At 41.2% G+C, this 14,017-nt stretch overlaps 1 protein-coding gene across 1 annotated transcript in view; it reads left to right on the plus strand.

Annotated features, from left to right (window-relative positions):
* LOC146595511 (nucleolar RNA helicase 2-like) overlaps positions 1–13,903 on the plus strand; it is a 14,547-nt gene extending 644 nt beyond the window's left edge. Inside the window, exons 2-15 of the mRNA XM_085305585.1 lie at positions 5–474; positions 1,809–1,884; positions 2,908–3,086; positions 4,276–4,393; positions 5,168–5,353; positions 6,830–6,975; positions 7,254–7,403; positions 8,682–8,843; positions 9,397–9,516; positions 10,020–10,093; positions 11,206–11,365; positions 12,142–12,276; positions 13,071–13,115; positions 13,646–13,903. Coding sequence (XP_085161711.1) covers positions 5–474; positions 1,809–1,884; positions 2,908–3,086; positions 4,276–4,393; positions 5,168–5,353; positions 6,830–6,975; positions 7,254–7,403; positions 8,682–8,843; positions 9,397–9,516; positions 10,020–10,093; positions 11,206–11,365; positions 12,142–12,276; positions 13,071–13,115; positions 13,646–13,840 — 2,216 coding nt within the window. The 3' untranslated portion in view covers positions 13,841–13,903. The remainder of the gene's footprint in view (positions 1–4; positions 475–1,808; positions 1,885–2,907; positions 3,087–4,275; positions 4,394–5,167; positions 5,354–6,829; positions 6,976–7,253; positions 7,404–8,681; positions 8,844–9,396; positions 9,517–10,019; positions 10,094–11,205; positions 11,366–12,141; positions 12,277–13,070; positions 13,116–13,645) is intronic.
* Positions 13,904–14,017: the final 114 nt, after the last annotated feature.

Raw genomic sequence — 14,017 nt, forward strand, 5'->3', positions numbered from 1 at the left:
GAAGGCGAAGGTAACGGGCGGCGCCGGGCGGCGCCACGTGCCGCGGCGGCGGCGCGGCCATTTTGTGCTGCGCCGCGCGGCCCTGCTGCCGGCGGTTTAACGGTTGCGCGCGCGCGCCTGGGGGGGGGGTGGCGCGGAGCGGTGCCGCGTAACCGCCGCTGTCTCCCGCAGGAGAAGGAGGAGAACAAGGAGAAGAAGCTCAAGCGCCGCGACAAGCTGAAGCGGCGCAGCGCGGCCGAGGACGAGCAGCCCCAGGCGGAGGAGAGCGGCCCAGGCGAGGATGAGCTGGAGCCGCCTAAGCCCAAAAAGACAAAAAAAAGCAAGACAAAGCTCAACGGCGAGACCGGGGGCGAGCAGAGCGGTGCGGAGTGTGCGGCGAAGGCGGCTTCTGCCCTGAGCAACGGAGAGGCCCCCCCGAGAGGCCAGAGCGCGCCCGGCAAGGCSTCGGCCGGCCAGGGCGGCAGCGATGCGGAGGTAGCGACTTCCCGGCCGCAGAGCTCGTGTCTCGGCACTAACGAACGGGTTTCGTAGCACACGCTGCGGTATAAACCTGCGGCACGTGGCCTGTTGTGGTGCTAGGTTGTGGGCGWCGGCGACGGTTTCCCGCTGCCCCCCTCGCCTCCAGATGAGCAGTGGGCATCCTCGGGAGGAAGTGCTGTCTCGCCCTTGGCCAGGTGCCTGAGCTACAGCAGCACGTGGACCAGCACGTGCTGGCCATCCCTGCTTTCCTGTGTTGCTCTGCGCCCTGCTGGGAGCAGGTTTTTTTGTGTTAGTTTATCCTCCTSTAGCCGCACAAGCGCTTTGTGCTATGTCTCTGCTTTCTCTCCCAGCAGGCTCTTTATAAAGAAATATTTTCAGAAGTGTCCTAGAAAGGAAGCTAGTGCCTCTCTTGTATGTCCTGCACTGGGGAACTTCCCTGTGCAGATTCGGGGCTTCTGGAGCCCCTTAGTCTTGAACATACRTGGGAGAAGCCCCACAGCTTGTCCATCCTATGTGTAAGGCCTTGCACAAGTAGTTTTCTTTGTTGCRTTGGAGTTGGAAATGTGAATCAGAGACTTTTCTGTACATCGGGTACAATGTTTTCTCTCTGGTGCTTGAAGCAGAAGCTAGATACTGAGTTTTAAGTATCTAATGGTAGCTCTGTGCAAAGTTCAAACATTACTTGTGTGATGCACTGAGAAGGTTCTGTTTACCTATCAGAAAATCTCTGCTTTGCGTAGTAAATTCTGGCACCGATTATRATTTGCTGTGACATACAGTGTTCTAATGATCTTAGTGGATTCCAGTTAGGGTTTTTAGCAAACAATTCCTCTTTCCTAATTTGCTAAGCATATGTGCATGATGGGATGAGATGCTGTCAAACACAAGGGGCAGTTGTTCCCTTTCATTTGGCATGCGTTTAAGACCCATGGAAATATATCTGACTCAGAGATGAGGTAGCAGTAGGGGTGATTGGAACAAGTCAGTGCAAGCAGCAAAGGCTGGGCACTTTGGCAGTGCAGAGTTCAGGCTACAGCTCCCCTGGAGGAATCTSTGTCACGCTATGACTGGTGCAGTCTGTGTCACTGTGTTTTGTCTTCTAAAACAAAGTTTCTGGATTAAAGTTGCCTGCTTACGCTGTGGTGACRTTTTTGTTTGTGAAGTGTCTGCCTTGAAAAGGTTTTCTTTTTCTTGAAATAGACAGGAGATAGCTGGTGAAAATGGTGATAGAGCAAATGCACAGCTGCGCTTCTGGTACTGAGTGTAGCTATGTAGGGTGAGCTATTTGGTCTTTCAGTGTTAATAAGTTGTTTGTTTTATCCTGTTAGGAACTGTCAGAAGAAGCAAGAGAAGGCGCTTTCTCCAATTTTCCTCTCTCCCAAACCACTGTCAACCTTCTCAAAGGTAGGTTAATGCTGGCAAAAGAAATTTATAGAGGTGTTTGTCTGGAATTGCACTGTGCTGTTAACTGTACAAGCAGAGAGAAGCCAAAGATGAATTGCCCTAAATCGTCTTGGATTTATTATGGGGTAAGAATATGCAGACAAGTAGTTCAAAGAACTGCTGTTACTAGTAGGAGTAGAGTTTCTTACTTGTTCAGTTTCTAGTGCCATCACTTCCAGGTAGAGTTTATTCTTCTATGACRTACTTACTGCTATAGATGAGTTCTAGAGAGTGACTCTTCTCATCAGCATAATTTTAGTCACCGAGTGTGTTTACTTTAATTCCCACATCTATTGTCTATGATATCTTATTCTTAAATAAGTGTTTCATATATAACAKGTTTTATATGTGAGGATTATTTGGCTGCTGTGAGCAGGTTGTCTCTGATTGTTCTCATACTTCTATATATTTTCATATCTCTCCTAGATTAGTTTTGTTTGTGAAAGTAACCACTATAGAGTTTTCATTGCTCTGTACACTGAGAAGCTATACAATTCTTGTTCATCGGACAAAATTCTCTGTGTTGCTTTACATTTTTCTTGCTCGGAATTTTCACTTGGATGGATTATTTTGCTTGCATTGTGTAGAATCTCTTTTTGAGGTTTTAAAATGTCTTAAAACATACATACTGACCCTCTTCCCTGACCCCAAAACCAAACTATAACAACCTTGAGTTTTTTCACAAAAAAAGCCTTTTTTTTCTCTCTTTTGTTTTATGCTAAACTTTGGGTGGTGGTGAGGAAAGAGGTTGTATTTCATTGTGAATACTCAGTTATGTGTTTAGGAGGAATACTTTCTGACCTACAGTAGGAGTGAAAACAAACTGACGAGTATTTCTTCTAACTTGCATGTAACGTCGTGTACAGGATTTGACATGATTTACCTTAAATATTTGCACTAGTTATATATGAAAACTTTCAGTTGTTTGTTTAGCTYGCAGAGGTTTAGCACCTTTTCATGAAACCTTTCTGGATTACCTTGCAGCTCGAGGTGTAAAGTACCTGTTCCCTGTGCAAGCAAAGACTTTTCAGCCCGTATACGACGGCAAAGACCTAATTGCTCAAGCTCGAACAGGAACCGGGAAAACCTTTTCTTTTGCTATTCCATTGGTTGAAAAACTTCAGAGCGTCTCATGCGATGGGAGAAGAGGCCGTGCACCAAAAGTAACCTACTTAAGGGTTAACAGCAAAACCTTTGCAGATGGGGGTTTTCAAAAGTGTTCTTATAATTGCATTAGAGACTTCTGCTTGGGATTTCTTCCCTCTTTATTGCTGTTTATGTTACAAAGTTTTTGCAGCATCTCAGCGATGATAAGTTTTACGTGTAGGGTTTCTGGTGACTGTATTTAGGAGAATGACCAGAGTGCCGTAGTAGTAGCTGGTGGATTTTCAGACTGGTGCCTGCAGGAAGTTAGTTTGTGACTTCAGGGTTTGATCTCCTGCTTCCTGTCGTGGAACAGTTGAGTCAGCTGGACTTGTCAGAAACGACCGCAGTGAACTGAGACTGTAAATTTCGTGGTCGTGGAATAGTGATGGAGGCTTTGATTTTGGGTTTTTTGCCCTCCACCACCATGCCTGAGTGACTCAACTTAGTGGATGCAAGTGATGTTTACATTTTGACTTAAGTATGAGATCAAACTGATAATCAGATACCACATTCTTAGACCGTTGGAGTGTGTATATTTGTCACTATACTGGCAAAATGCGTTAGGTCTGTAGATTTGCTCCCTGTTCATCCTTCTGTCTTATTTGTAAAGTTATAATGTCTCTAAAGTTAATATTAGCATCTGAAGGGTTGCTAGGAAACAAGACAGCTGTTAAGTTTATCATTCTGCTCTTAAGAGAATGAGAGGGAGAAAGGAGAAAGAATTACATTGGAGGAAGGTAGGTAGGTAGATAAGGAGGCTAGAGTACTTCAAGCTGTAAGTCCTTCCATGTCTTGCTACTCCAAACTGTTTAGTGATTTTTTTCCCCTGTTCTTTAACACTGAACTACACCTTGATTGTCCTTAGTAGTGTTATTGAAGCTTATATTTTATCTGGCGTTAGAGTTAAGAAAATTCATCTCTGTTCTGCATCTCAGTTAATTGCAATCCTTTTCTGTTCGCTCTTGCTAGCTATGGAGCTGTGATGCACAGGTTCTAGGTGGTGAGAAGTGTTGCTGGGATTGTGGAGGCTGCTTGGGTCCCTCTGTAACCAGTGTACAAAATGTGACTACAAACTGACAAGAATTGAAAGAGATGACCAAAAACCCAGGGTGGTTCTGCAGCAGTGCTTCCCTCTGACATTAAGTAAACTGTCCTCCTCACTCCCTCTCGTGAGCACAGCTATATTTCTGTTCTCACTCTCTGCAGGTGCTGGTTCTTGTTCCAACCAGGGAACTGGCCATTCAGGTAGCCAGAGATTTCCAGAATCTCACAAGGAAGCTTTCAGTGGCTTGCTTTTATGGAGGAACGCCATATAAAGCACAGTGTAAGTAAATCCTAAGGAGTTACTGCTGAGTCTTTTGTTAATAAATAATAAAAATATAAAATATAATAAAATAATAATAAAATGAAAACTGGCATTTATTCACTTGGCATTTCACTTCAGGTCAGGAACTATGGCATTGTTTTCAAAGGAAATGCACAGCCTAGGTTGAATTATTTTAGTTCCAATAAGTCTCTGTTCAAAAGAATGGTTGTAGATCTGCAAAGTGACTACTGATCCTGTTGTTTTCTGTAGGGTGTTTTTCTTTTTCTTTCTTCTTCTCTCTCTCTCTCTCTCTCTCTCTCTCTCTCTCTCTCTCTCTCTCTCTCTCTCTCNTTTTTTGAATGGATGTGTTTTGTGAGTGGATGCATACTGAGACTGGATGACTATCCAGGGAAAAAAAGAGCTTTGTATGTGAGTGTGCATTTTTCTGTCTGCAGGCAGATGTGAAAAAGAAAGAACTGAGCTGGAAAACTGAAACATTTATTCTGTGATAAAGCTCTAGAGTTTTCTAATGCCAGCTGATTGCTGCTTAGAAATTGAAGTATCCTGCAATGCCATTGCTTGTAGCTAATATTCCTGACAAAATAACTTGGACCACTGCTGAACTCACTTTTTCATTACCCAAACTGGACTTAGTCCTTTAATTAGAGGTGAAAGTGAAGGACATCAGCTTTTTCATTTTAAAATTAGAAATGTTGCTCCATCCAGGGAGCTTTTTAGAAACCTTATTGTCTCTTAGCATATTGATACAGTGCTTGTCTTTCTGTCTTCCAGTTGATCTCCTCAAAAGCGGCATTGATGTTTTAGTGGGAACTCCAGGACGGATCAAAGACCACATTCAAAATAGCAAGCTGGATCTTTCAACTGTAAAGCATGTTGTTTTGGATGAAGTTGATCACATGTTGGACATGGGCTTTGCTGAACAAGTAGAAGAAATCTTAGGATTTGCTTATAAAAAAGGTAAGTTCTAGCATCAGGAAAGAAATAGCAGYCAATGTAGGAAATAATTCTGTCTCTCTAAAAACTGCTGGTGCATCCCCACATGAGTCTGTTGTGCAGTGCTAGTATCCAACCTCAGAAAAGGGTAAATTTAAAAGTAGAGAAGCTTGAGAGAAAGCAATAGATGGACAAAGGGCTGGAATGGCATCTCTAGAAGAAAAAAATTAAAAAAACCCAAACCCTTAATGATGTTCTTCATCCTAGGAAAGGCGACTGAGAGTAGGGTTAGAGATATTGGGATTCTGTATGAATCATTGTATGAATGAGTATTCATACAAAGGGGGTGAGTAGGAAATATTTTCTCTTTTCTGATGTAATGAGCATTCAGTGAAGCCACCAGGTAGGAAGGGTAGAACAGGAGGAGGTTGTTATTCTTACAATGGTGTGAAATTCCTTTCACATTATACTAATGCTAAAAGTTTCAAAAAGTGACTTGATGAATTAACAGAAGTAGTAATATCAAAGACTGCTAAAAGCAAAGGATCACTTCTGGCTCTGGAAGTCCCAAAGCCCCAAAAAGCTGGCGGCTGGCACTTTGTGCACATCTTAGATACACTTGACCACTGTCAGAAAGAGGGCATGAGCTTGACAGACCTTCTGTTTGACCTAGTACAAYCACTTATATCATTACCTAGTGAAGTGACTTATGTTCTCCATGTTTCTGGAGAGCTGGTCTTTGGACAGCCAAAAAGCCTACATATTCTACTAAAAAACTAAATCTGCTTAGGTTTTGGAAAAGATATAAAACGTATTCAATTTGGAAGTTCTGTTTTCTTCATAACTGGAAAATAAATGCTAGAGAATAATAAGCTCTCTCTCTTCTGGAATGTTTGTTTTTGTTTGATCCTGAGGAGTTGTAGAAATAGGCTACATTTTTTAAAAAGGTACTGTGTATTAAACTATTCTTACCTGGGGTGGTACATCATCTCTGTAACACTGTAAAATTAAATACACTGTGATCATTCTATAAAAAGTGAAAAGCAGTCAGGACTCTGCCTACTCCCATTTTTGTTACAGAATTCCTGTCTGTAGGTTGAAAATTAAGAAAGGACGGAGGTTGAAGGTGGAGTTGTCCGTCACATTTTCTAATTCTTCCTCAGGATTCGGAAAGTGTACTTATAACCTGCCTTTTTGTTTTGCATGCATCTGCACGATTCACAGCTACTAGTTAGCATTAGAACACAGCACATGGAAAGATTGAGCCAGAGTCTTTTTAGGTGTGTAGAAAGACTTCAGGCATGATCCAAAACTTGCTTAGCTGAAGATCTAGAAATATATCTTGCATTTCTGTTCAGGTTGGGCAAAGGATTCAGCTTGATCTCATTCAAATTCACAGTTAATTTTGCTTTTGGTGTGTGAAGGGTAGTAAAAATATTTCTGTTACAAGCTTTCTTGTTGTGGTTACTGATGATTAATAGTGATGGCCTTTTCTTTCAGGTTTGGAGGACAACCCCCAGACCCTACTGTTTTCTGCAACTTGTCCACGTTGGGTATATGATGTAGCGAAAAAATACATGAAAGATGAATATGAACAGATCGACCTGATTGGAAAGAAGACTCAAAGGACTGCCACAACTGTGGAAGTGAGTGATTCCACTGTAACGTAGTGCAGGTCCTAAGAGGATATGGTCTGAGTGACATGGCTTCCGCATCTGACTTTACAAATGCGGGTGTGAAGTGTTTTTTAAAGAAAAGTTTTCACCTTAGGGCAGTAATTTGCAATYAAAGTTTTTAGATATATTTTACAACTATTTGTTCCGCTCCCCCCTCGCCCCCTTGCAAGACCTGATATTAGGTTGTTTCTGTCTTGTGCATGGCTTAAATTTAACATAGAAGCTTGTCGTCTTTCTTTTCCAAACAGCACTTGGCTATACAGTGTCGCTCGTCTCAGAGAGCAGCAGTTCTTGGGGATATCATTCAAGTCTACAGTGGCAGCCGTGGGCGGACCATTGTCTTTTGTGAGACCAAAAGGGAGGCGAATGAACTGGCTTTGAATGCTTCACTCAAACAGGTACTGGGATCCTGCAGCTGCAGTTGCAGGTATTCAGGTTTGAATGTCCTGAAAGAAGTAGGAGGTTGCAGCCACATGGATAAAGTTGTCTGTCTGTCTGTCTTCTATTTTACTTATTTTTTTAAATTAAGACTTCTGAAAGCTGTGCCTAAAAATGGAGTTTTGCGATTAAAATACACTTTTGACTGTGGTTGTGAAATGAATCCTTTCGCTTTCAAATCATGCGGAACAGGATCAAAGGAAAATACGCAGCTAATACTGAACAACAAGAAAATAACAATACTGTTAAGAAACAGTAACTAGTACGATGCGCATATTTCATCTCATATTAGTGTGCTCTTTGGATTCCTCTCTCTTGGCAGCATTTATCCTTTGAACAGTCAGTATGCAGGATTACCCAGCTAATACAGTAGAACTGAASGTGGTGTTGGAAAGATATTGCATAGTTTGGTCAGACTTCATGTGATACAATGTATAGGCTCTCTGTACTTACTAAGTATCGCCCTTCTAAAAAGAATCCAACAACAAAATAGCAACAAAAACCATGTTTGTTAGGAAGCACTAAATTATGGAAAAAGAGCAGCGGTGGGAATGCACATCTTTCTCAGTATTTGATGAATGTCATATACAGTCCACATTAAAATCTTAYAGGAACTATCTTTATCTGCCCTGACACTTCTGCGCCAAATCCAATAATGATGTCTCTGTGTTCTTGTATCAGTGTGTGGCCTTACTCTGTCATGCTAGTAAGTTGCGCTTTAGCCTGTTACTTGTTTGAATTCTGAGCTTGTGACTGCCCTTTCTGCTTGTCAAATACTTGAGCTTTGCTTCTTGTCTTGTAAGAACAGATGTAGTTCAGATGAACTGTAGGATTTGGCTATGCCCTGAAAAGCTCTCTTCAGCTTCTGTGAAGCTTTTCAGGRAAGAGAGTGAAGTCTCTTGTTAGTTCTCTATAAACATTGCTTAAGTAAAGTTACTTCCAGTTGTTACAGTGGAAGAGAAAGCTGAAGGAGGCTGTTGTCAGCTTGGCTGTCTGCAAATTGTAGTCTGCTGTTTTTATATTAAAAAGTAATAACATCACAAAAAAAACCACTACTGCTCTGTGTTATTGGCCCAGAAAAGGATAAACCTTAAAGTAAGATGTTCTGCATTCATTTAGTATCATCTATGTAAGTATTATTAGTTGCAAAATGTTTTGAGTTTTACCACCAAAATTTCCCGCTTTTGGAATTAAACTCTCCTGTTAAGTGACATCTCAATGATTTGTTTTATTGCCAGGATGCCCAGTCACTACATGGTGACATTCCACAGAAACAGAGAGAAATCACATTAAAAGGCTTTAGAAATGGTGTATTTGAAGTTCTTATTGCAACAAATGTAGCTGCCCGTGGTCTGGATATTCCTGAAGTTGACCTTGTTATACAGTGTTCRCCACCAAAAGTAAGTCAGTAAGGGAAAGTGAAATTGTCATTTATWTCCTTGTGGCAGAAGGATGGGTTATTGCTTTGTTTCACTGTTATTCTGTTCTGATTTACCAGTGAAGTGGATTTTCTGTAAATGCATGTCTAGAATTTCCCAGTCAAGCTCTTTACTTTAATCGGAGCTCAATATTTAAAGTGATTATTTTTCATTACCCTAAAAAGTCTTAAGATAGCTTTGACATTCTTTCAGTATTTCTGAATCCCTTCTGAACATTGTTTAGACAATTTAGTTTCATAATAGTTCTAAAATACTTCTGTGACTTTTTTCTTCTTCTGAAACTCAGTGGATCTTTTTACTTCCAAAAATGTGTATCAACAGTGTRTGTCCAACTCTAGGCAGCATATCTCCAGTGGTGTGTTTGTAATAATAAGTTTGTATATAGAAACGCTACGTATCACTTTTTAGGCTTCTAGATTAGAGTTTAGGTTGTATTTTCTCTCTCTTAAAATGTGTAAATATCAACAGTGTTAACGGACATAAGACTTTMTTGTGTTAATCTGAATTTCTGAAGGATGTTGATTCCTACATCCATCGTTCTGGACGCACGGGTCGAGCTGGTCGCACTGGGATCTGTATTTGTTTCTACCAGAGAAGAGAAGAAGACCTGCTGAGACAGGTGGAGCAGAGAGCGGTGAGTTCTGCCTTAGACTTGTGTTTAATTAAATTATTTTGCTCCTGCACTCTTAGAATTTGCACCTGTGGGCTGCTTGTAGCTCCATGAGTCCAGTAGTCCAGTAGGGAAATAGACATGCTGATTTTTTTTTTTTTTTTTTTTTTTTTTTTGGTAAGCATTTATAAATGCTTTTTGTATCAACCCATTTTAATTTATCATGAGTTTTCCCACGCTGGCACTACTCTGTTTGTGTTGACACAGATAGTCACAGGAATGTAGGAAAGAGACCCTGCCTTTCAAGTCTGCCTTTTAATTTGTACAGAGTAGTTCCAGGTTAACGAAGGCAGGAACTAAAAACAACAAAACAGCCTTATACTAGCCTAAAACTAATTACTTTAAATAAAGACTGCTGGTGTTCCACTAAACACCAAGTGAATAGAGGTCATAGAAATGTGGTTCAGGTAGGATTGAGTTGTAGAGTGCTGAAAATACCTTAATCTGTTTGTTTGTTTGTTTTTCAGGGGATTACATTTAGGCGTATAGGTGTTCCTTCTGCCACAGAGATAATTAAAGCTTCAAGTAATGATGCCAAAAAGTAAGTTTCTTAAAAGATGTCTAGAGCTCTTACCAGCATCATTATGAATGCAGTTTTAAGGGATCAGCACATCTTTGCCTGTGTTGTAAAAAGCCAGTTGCTTCACATGTAGACATTGATTAATTTTTGTAAGATAATAGCAATAAACCTTTGCATTCTTGAACCCTTTTCATAGAACATGATGTGTTCTAAATGCTTGGTAGAAATAAACCTTCATTTACAACAGAAGAAATTAATTATCAGTAGCAGAATAGGAAATAATTGTCACATGGGAAACTGATCTCCGCCTCTCGGATGATACGGTGGCAGTGTTTAGTACAATGAGGAGTTGCACTATGATAGCGAGTGTGTTTTAGCCACATCCTGTGCGTTTTTTGTATGCTTTTATTGTCGAGGGTGTTCTTTGCTTTTACTGTGTACAGCTCTGTTTACATTTGCTGCCTGATTGGTAGAAATGGCATTGACAGAGATCTCAAACTACTTCAAACTTGGCCAGTTTGAAGATGATCATGGGCTTGGTGTTAGGTTCACCCCATACTGTATRTAGAAGTGGTAGGAGCTGACGGTATACCAAAGATAGCATCCGAGAGCTGCTAGAAAACGGAAAGTGTTTTCCATCTTATTCTTGTTCCCTCTTACAGAAATAACCAATTTAATCAGCTTTTACTGAGCAAGAAATGCTTTGCCTCAGCCTATAGTGGCATTGTAATGCTTTACTTCCTCTCTTCCTTGTGAAGTGAAAGCAAGAGATCTTCACATCTGCTGACAACTTCTCTGTGGATCCTTGGGCATGGCCTTAAAATTGCTGTTTTAGATCCTCCCCTCACATATTGTTATCAAAGCTCTCAAATGTCTCACCTGTCCCCAGTTYTGCGCACATCTTTGAGGCCTGGCTTAATGATCAAAGACAGTGGGTATTCAGCATCCTTAAAAGCATTGAGTTAGATGCATGGTAACAGAAGCACTAACAAACATTACATCCAGAGTTTTTAGAGGTAAATAGTCTTGAAAATTGTCTGAAATACTCGTCCTGTCTTGTACATGACTGCACTTCACACTGGCCTTTGGCACGCTGATCTCAAGCCTTTCTTTTTCTTTTTCCCAACATTTAGGTTTTTAGATTCCATTCCTCCTTCTGCAGTAGACTACTTCAGACAGTCAGCTAAAGAGCTAATAGAGGAAAAAGGGGCAATTGATGCCTTGGCTGCAGCTCTAGCTCATATTTCTGGGGCATCTTCCATTCAGCAGCGCTCCTTACTCAACTCAACTGTGGTAAATAATATTTTATCTGTCCTTACAAGAATGGATAGATGAATGGTTTTAGTCCTGTCCAAATGTGGCATCTTTTTCTGGGGTTTCCAAGTAGCTGTTGTCTCCAACTTCTGATTTGTGTCTGGTTCCTTAACTGAAATGAGATCCTACTGGCATTTTGTAGGAAACAGAGCAACTTGAAGTCAGTTGGTAAATTTTCTTGTAATGAGTGTTAAAAGAATTTCTCCAAAGATGTAGGTGAGAGAAGATGTTGCACTAAGAGACCTCAATTAATAAAATTTCACCAGCTGATAATTTGGTTCTTCTGTTGTTGTAGTTGCCCTCCCAGGAAGCATCTTTGTTTCTGCATATTTCATGTAAGCCTAGCATGTGATTATCTGACTTTAGGCATTTTGATTAAAGGAAAAGTACTACTCTTCCTTTTTCTGTRTGGTAAGAGTTTTGGAAACACTGATGATTGGACTGTCCTTCCTCATCAGTTTAACTTTGTTTTTTTCCAGCTGTTACTTTCTTAATGTACTGAACTCTACTTCTGCCTAAAATACAGAAATGCAATTGGCCTTTATATCGATGGACGTTCTTAGGTTAGATTGATACCTTCAGTTTCTTTGTAGGCTTTTAGTTGCCTCACTCCTGGGAAGYTGATTTCTTAGGATTAAGTATTGCATTACAATTGTAAATTATTACATAGTTCATAACAGTTAATGGGTTACAGACTGTCCAACCAAGTTTAGTCTTCTGTTGTAAATATATTTCTCTGTTTATTGCTCCTTAAGGGCTTTGTGACAATGGTGTTACAGTGCTCAGTAGAGATGCGTACCATGAGCTATGCCTGGCGAGCGCTAAAAGAACAGCTTGGTGAGGAAGTAGATGCTAAAATATCTGCAATGCGTTTCCTCAAGGGGAAGATGGTAAGATGGCACGACCTTGGGGAAAGTGGGGTGYGTGTCCGTGTATGCGTGTGTACACAGACATTTTATGCAGTGACTAAGATGGGAGTTCTGAAGTACCAGTGTGGAAATGTTGTTATCTCACTCTGTCCCTACTCGATATCATTTCTCCTTCACATAAAATGCTAATGTATCACACAATACYCCTTTAACTGCTATTTTTACACTATACAAAAATGTGTTAAAGCTAGCTGAGTGTTAAGACATTTACTTGAGTGAAGGCATTGCTCCTAAATGATGCACATCAGATTAACGTGTACAGGAGAAGTGGTTGCTCAAACCTTTATTCTTTCGTTGTAAACTCTCATTAACGCTATGTGCCAATRCGTTGAAAGGACATCAGTAAAGTAGGGCTGTGACTGGCAGCCTGACCYGATCAGTGCAGTATTCGCTTTATTGTCAGCCTGGCTCTTGACATGTCTGACGTTTGTGTCCTACGCAGATGTGCTTGCAGGGGACGTGTGCTCCTGGAGAAGCCTGTCTTAGCTTTGAACAGGCAGGCTGACTGCAGGCAGTGCTGCTGTCAGCACAGAGCATCTGGGTCTGCATTTTGTCATGAGCTGTAGAGTTTTRACTGCTCTTCCTGCAGCTCACGTAAAGCTTCCCCTCAAAGAGCATGCATTCTGCTGCCTCTGGTTTCTGTTCTTAGCATTTATCAGCAGTGTTTCAGGTGCTGCCTATCTGGAGTTTTGGTTTTGTGTCTCTGTAATTAGATGTATTTTTGGAAAACAAATGCCTGTCTTTTTCATGTGTAGGGCGTGTGCTTCGATATCCCTGTTGATGAACTGAGTCAGATACAGGTATGTGATTTTTTTTTTTTTTGGTCAGAATTTGCTTTTGGAACCAATGGGGGGTGGTACGTTAGTCAAATACATGGTGATTACATTGTTGCAGGCTAGTTTGGGAAGATAAGGTTTGTGATTTAGAAGAGGATTACACAGAAATACATCAGAGCTGTCCTGCCTGCCTCTGCCCTTTTAGTTCTCCTCTTMCTACCTGTTTTTTCTTAAAGAAAATCCTGTGTACTGTGGCCTTGCTGAGTTTTGACCTTACTCRTATACTAGAGACTGGCAACAGTTAACGAGTTCTCTGTGGTCTTTACTCCCTCTTGTCCCTTTGACTATCTAGCCTTTGCCGCAGGACTGCAAACTCTGAGGTTTTTTGAAGATGAAGATTGATGCTTGTCTCCCTGGGGGATCTTCTGACCTGTTTTGGCAGGAATGGGATTTGTCTCAAACTGCTTTTGCCTTTAACAGTGTTGGGTAGCTTGGGCACACCWGCACACTGGCGCCTGCAGGCTCACGGGTCTGTTATGTTGCTCCTGTTTCAGGAACAGTGGCAGGACACCAGGCGCTGGCAGCTGTCTGTAGCAAAGGAATTGCCTGAGCTGGAAGAGTACCCACACGAGGCAGGCCAAGGGTTCTCCCGGTTTGGAAATGGCAGACAAGGTGACAGTCGCTTCAGGAGGAACAACAGATTTAAGAACGGAAACCAGGGACAGAATTTTAACAGATCGTTTCATTAACATCTGATACAGCTATGGGACTGAGCTGTTTTTTATCAGAAAGTAAAAACCTATTGGACATGCTTCTTTGTCTTTATTCCTTGATAAAGCAGCCTGTCTTTGAGGATGGCTTGTAATCAGTTGTTTGCTGAAATGAGACCAAAGTAATGTTTTGGAAGGTTGGTTGGGTTTTTTTTT

The sequence above is a fragment of the Rhea americana genome, unplaced genomic scaffold (genome assembly GCF_003343005.1).
Source record: "Rhea americana isolate MKP2758 unplaced genomic scaffold, rheAme1 scaffold_222, whole genome shotgun sequence".
NCBI classification, from domain to species: Eukaryota; Metazoa; Chordata; class Aves; order Rheiformes; family Rheidae; genus Rhea; species Rhea americana.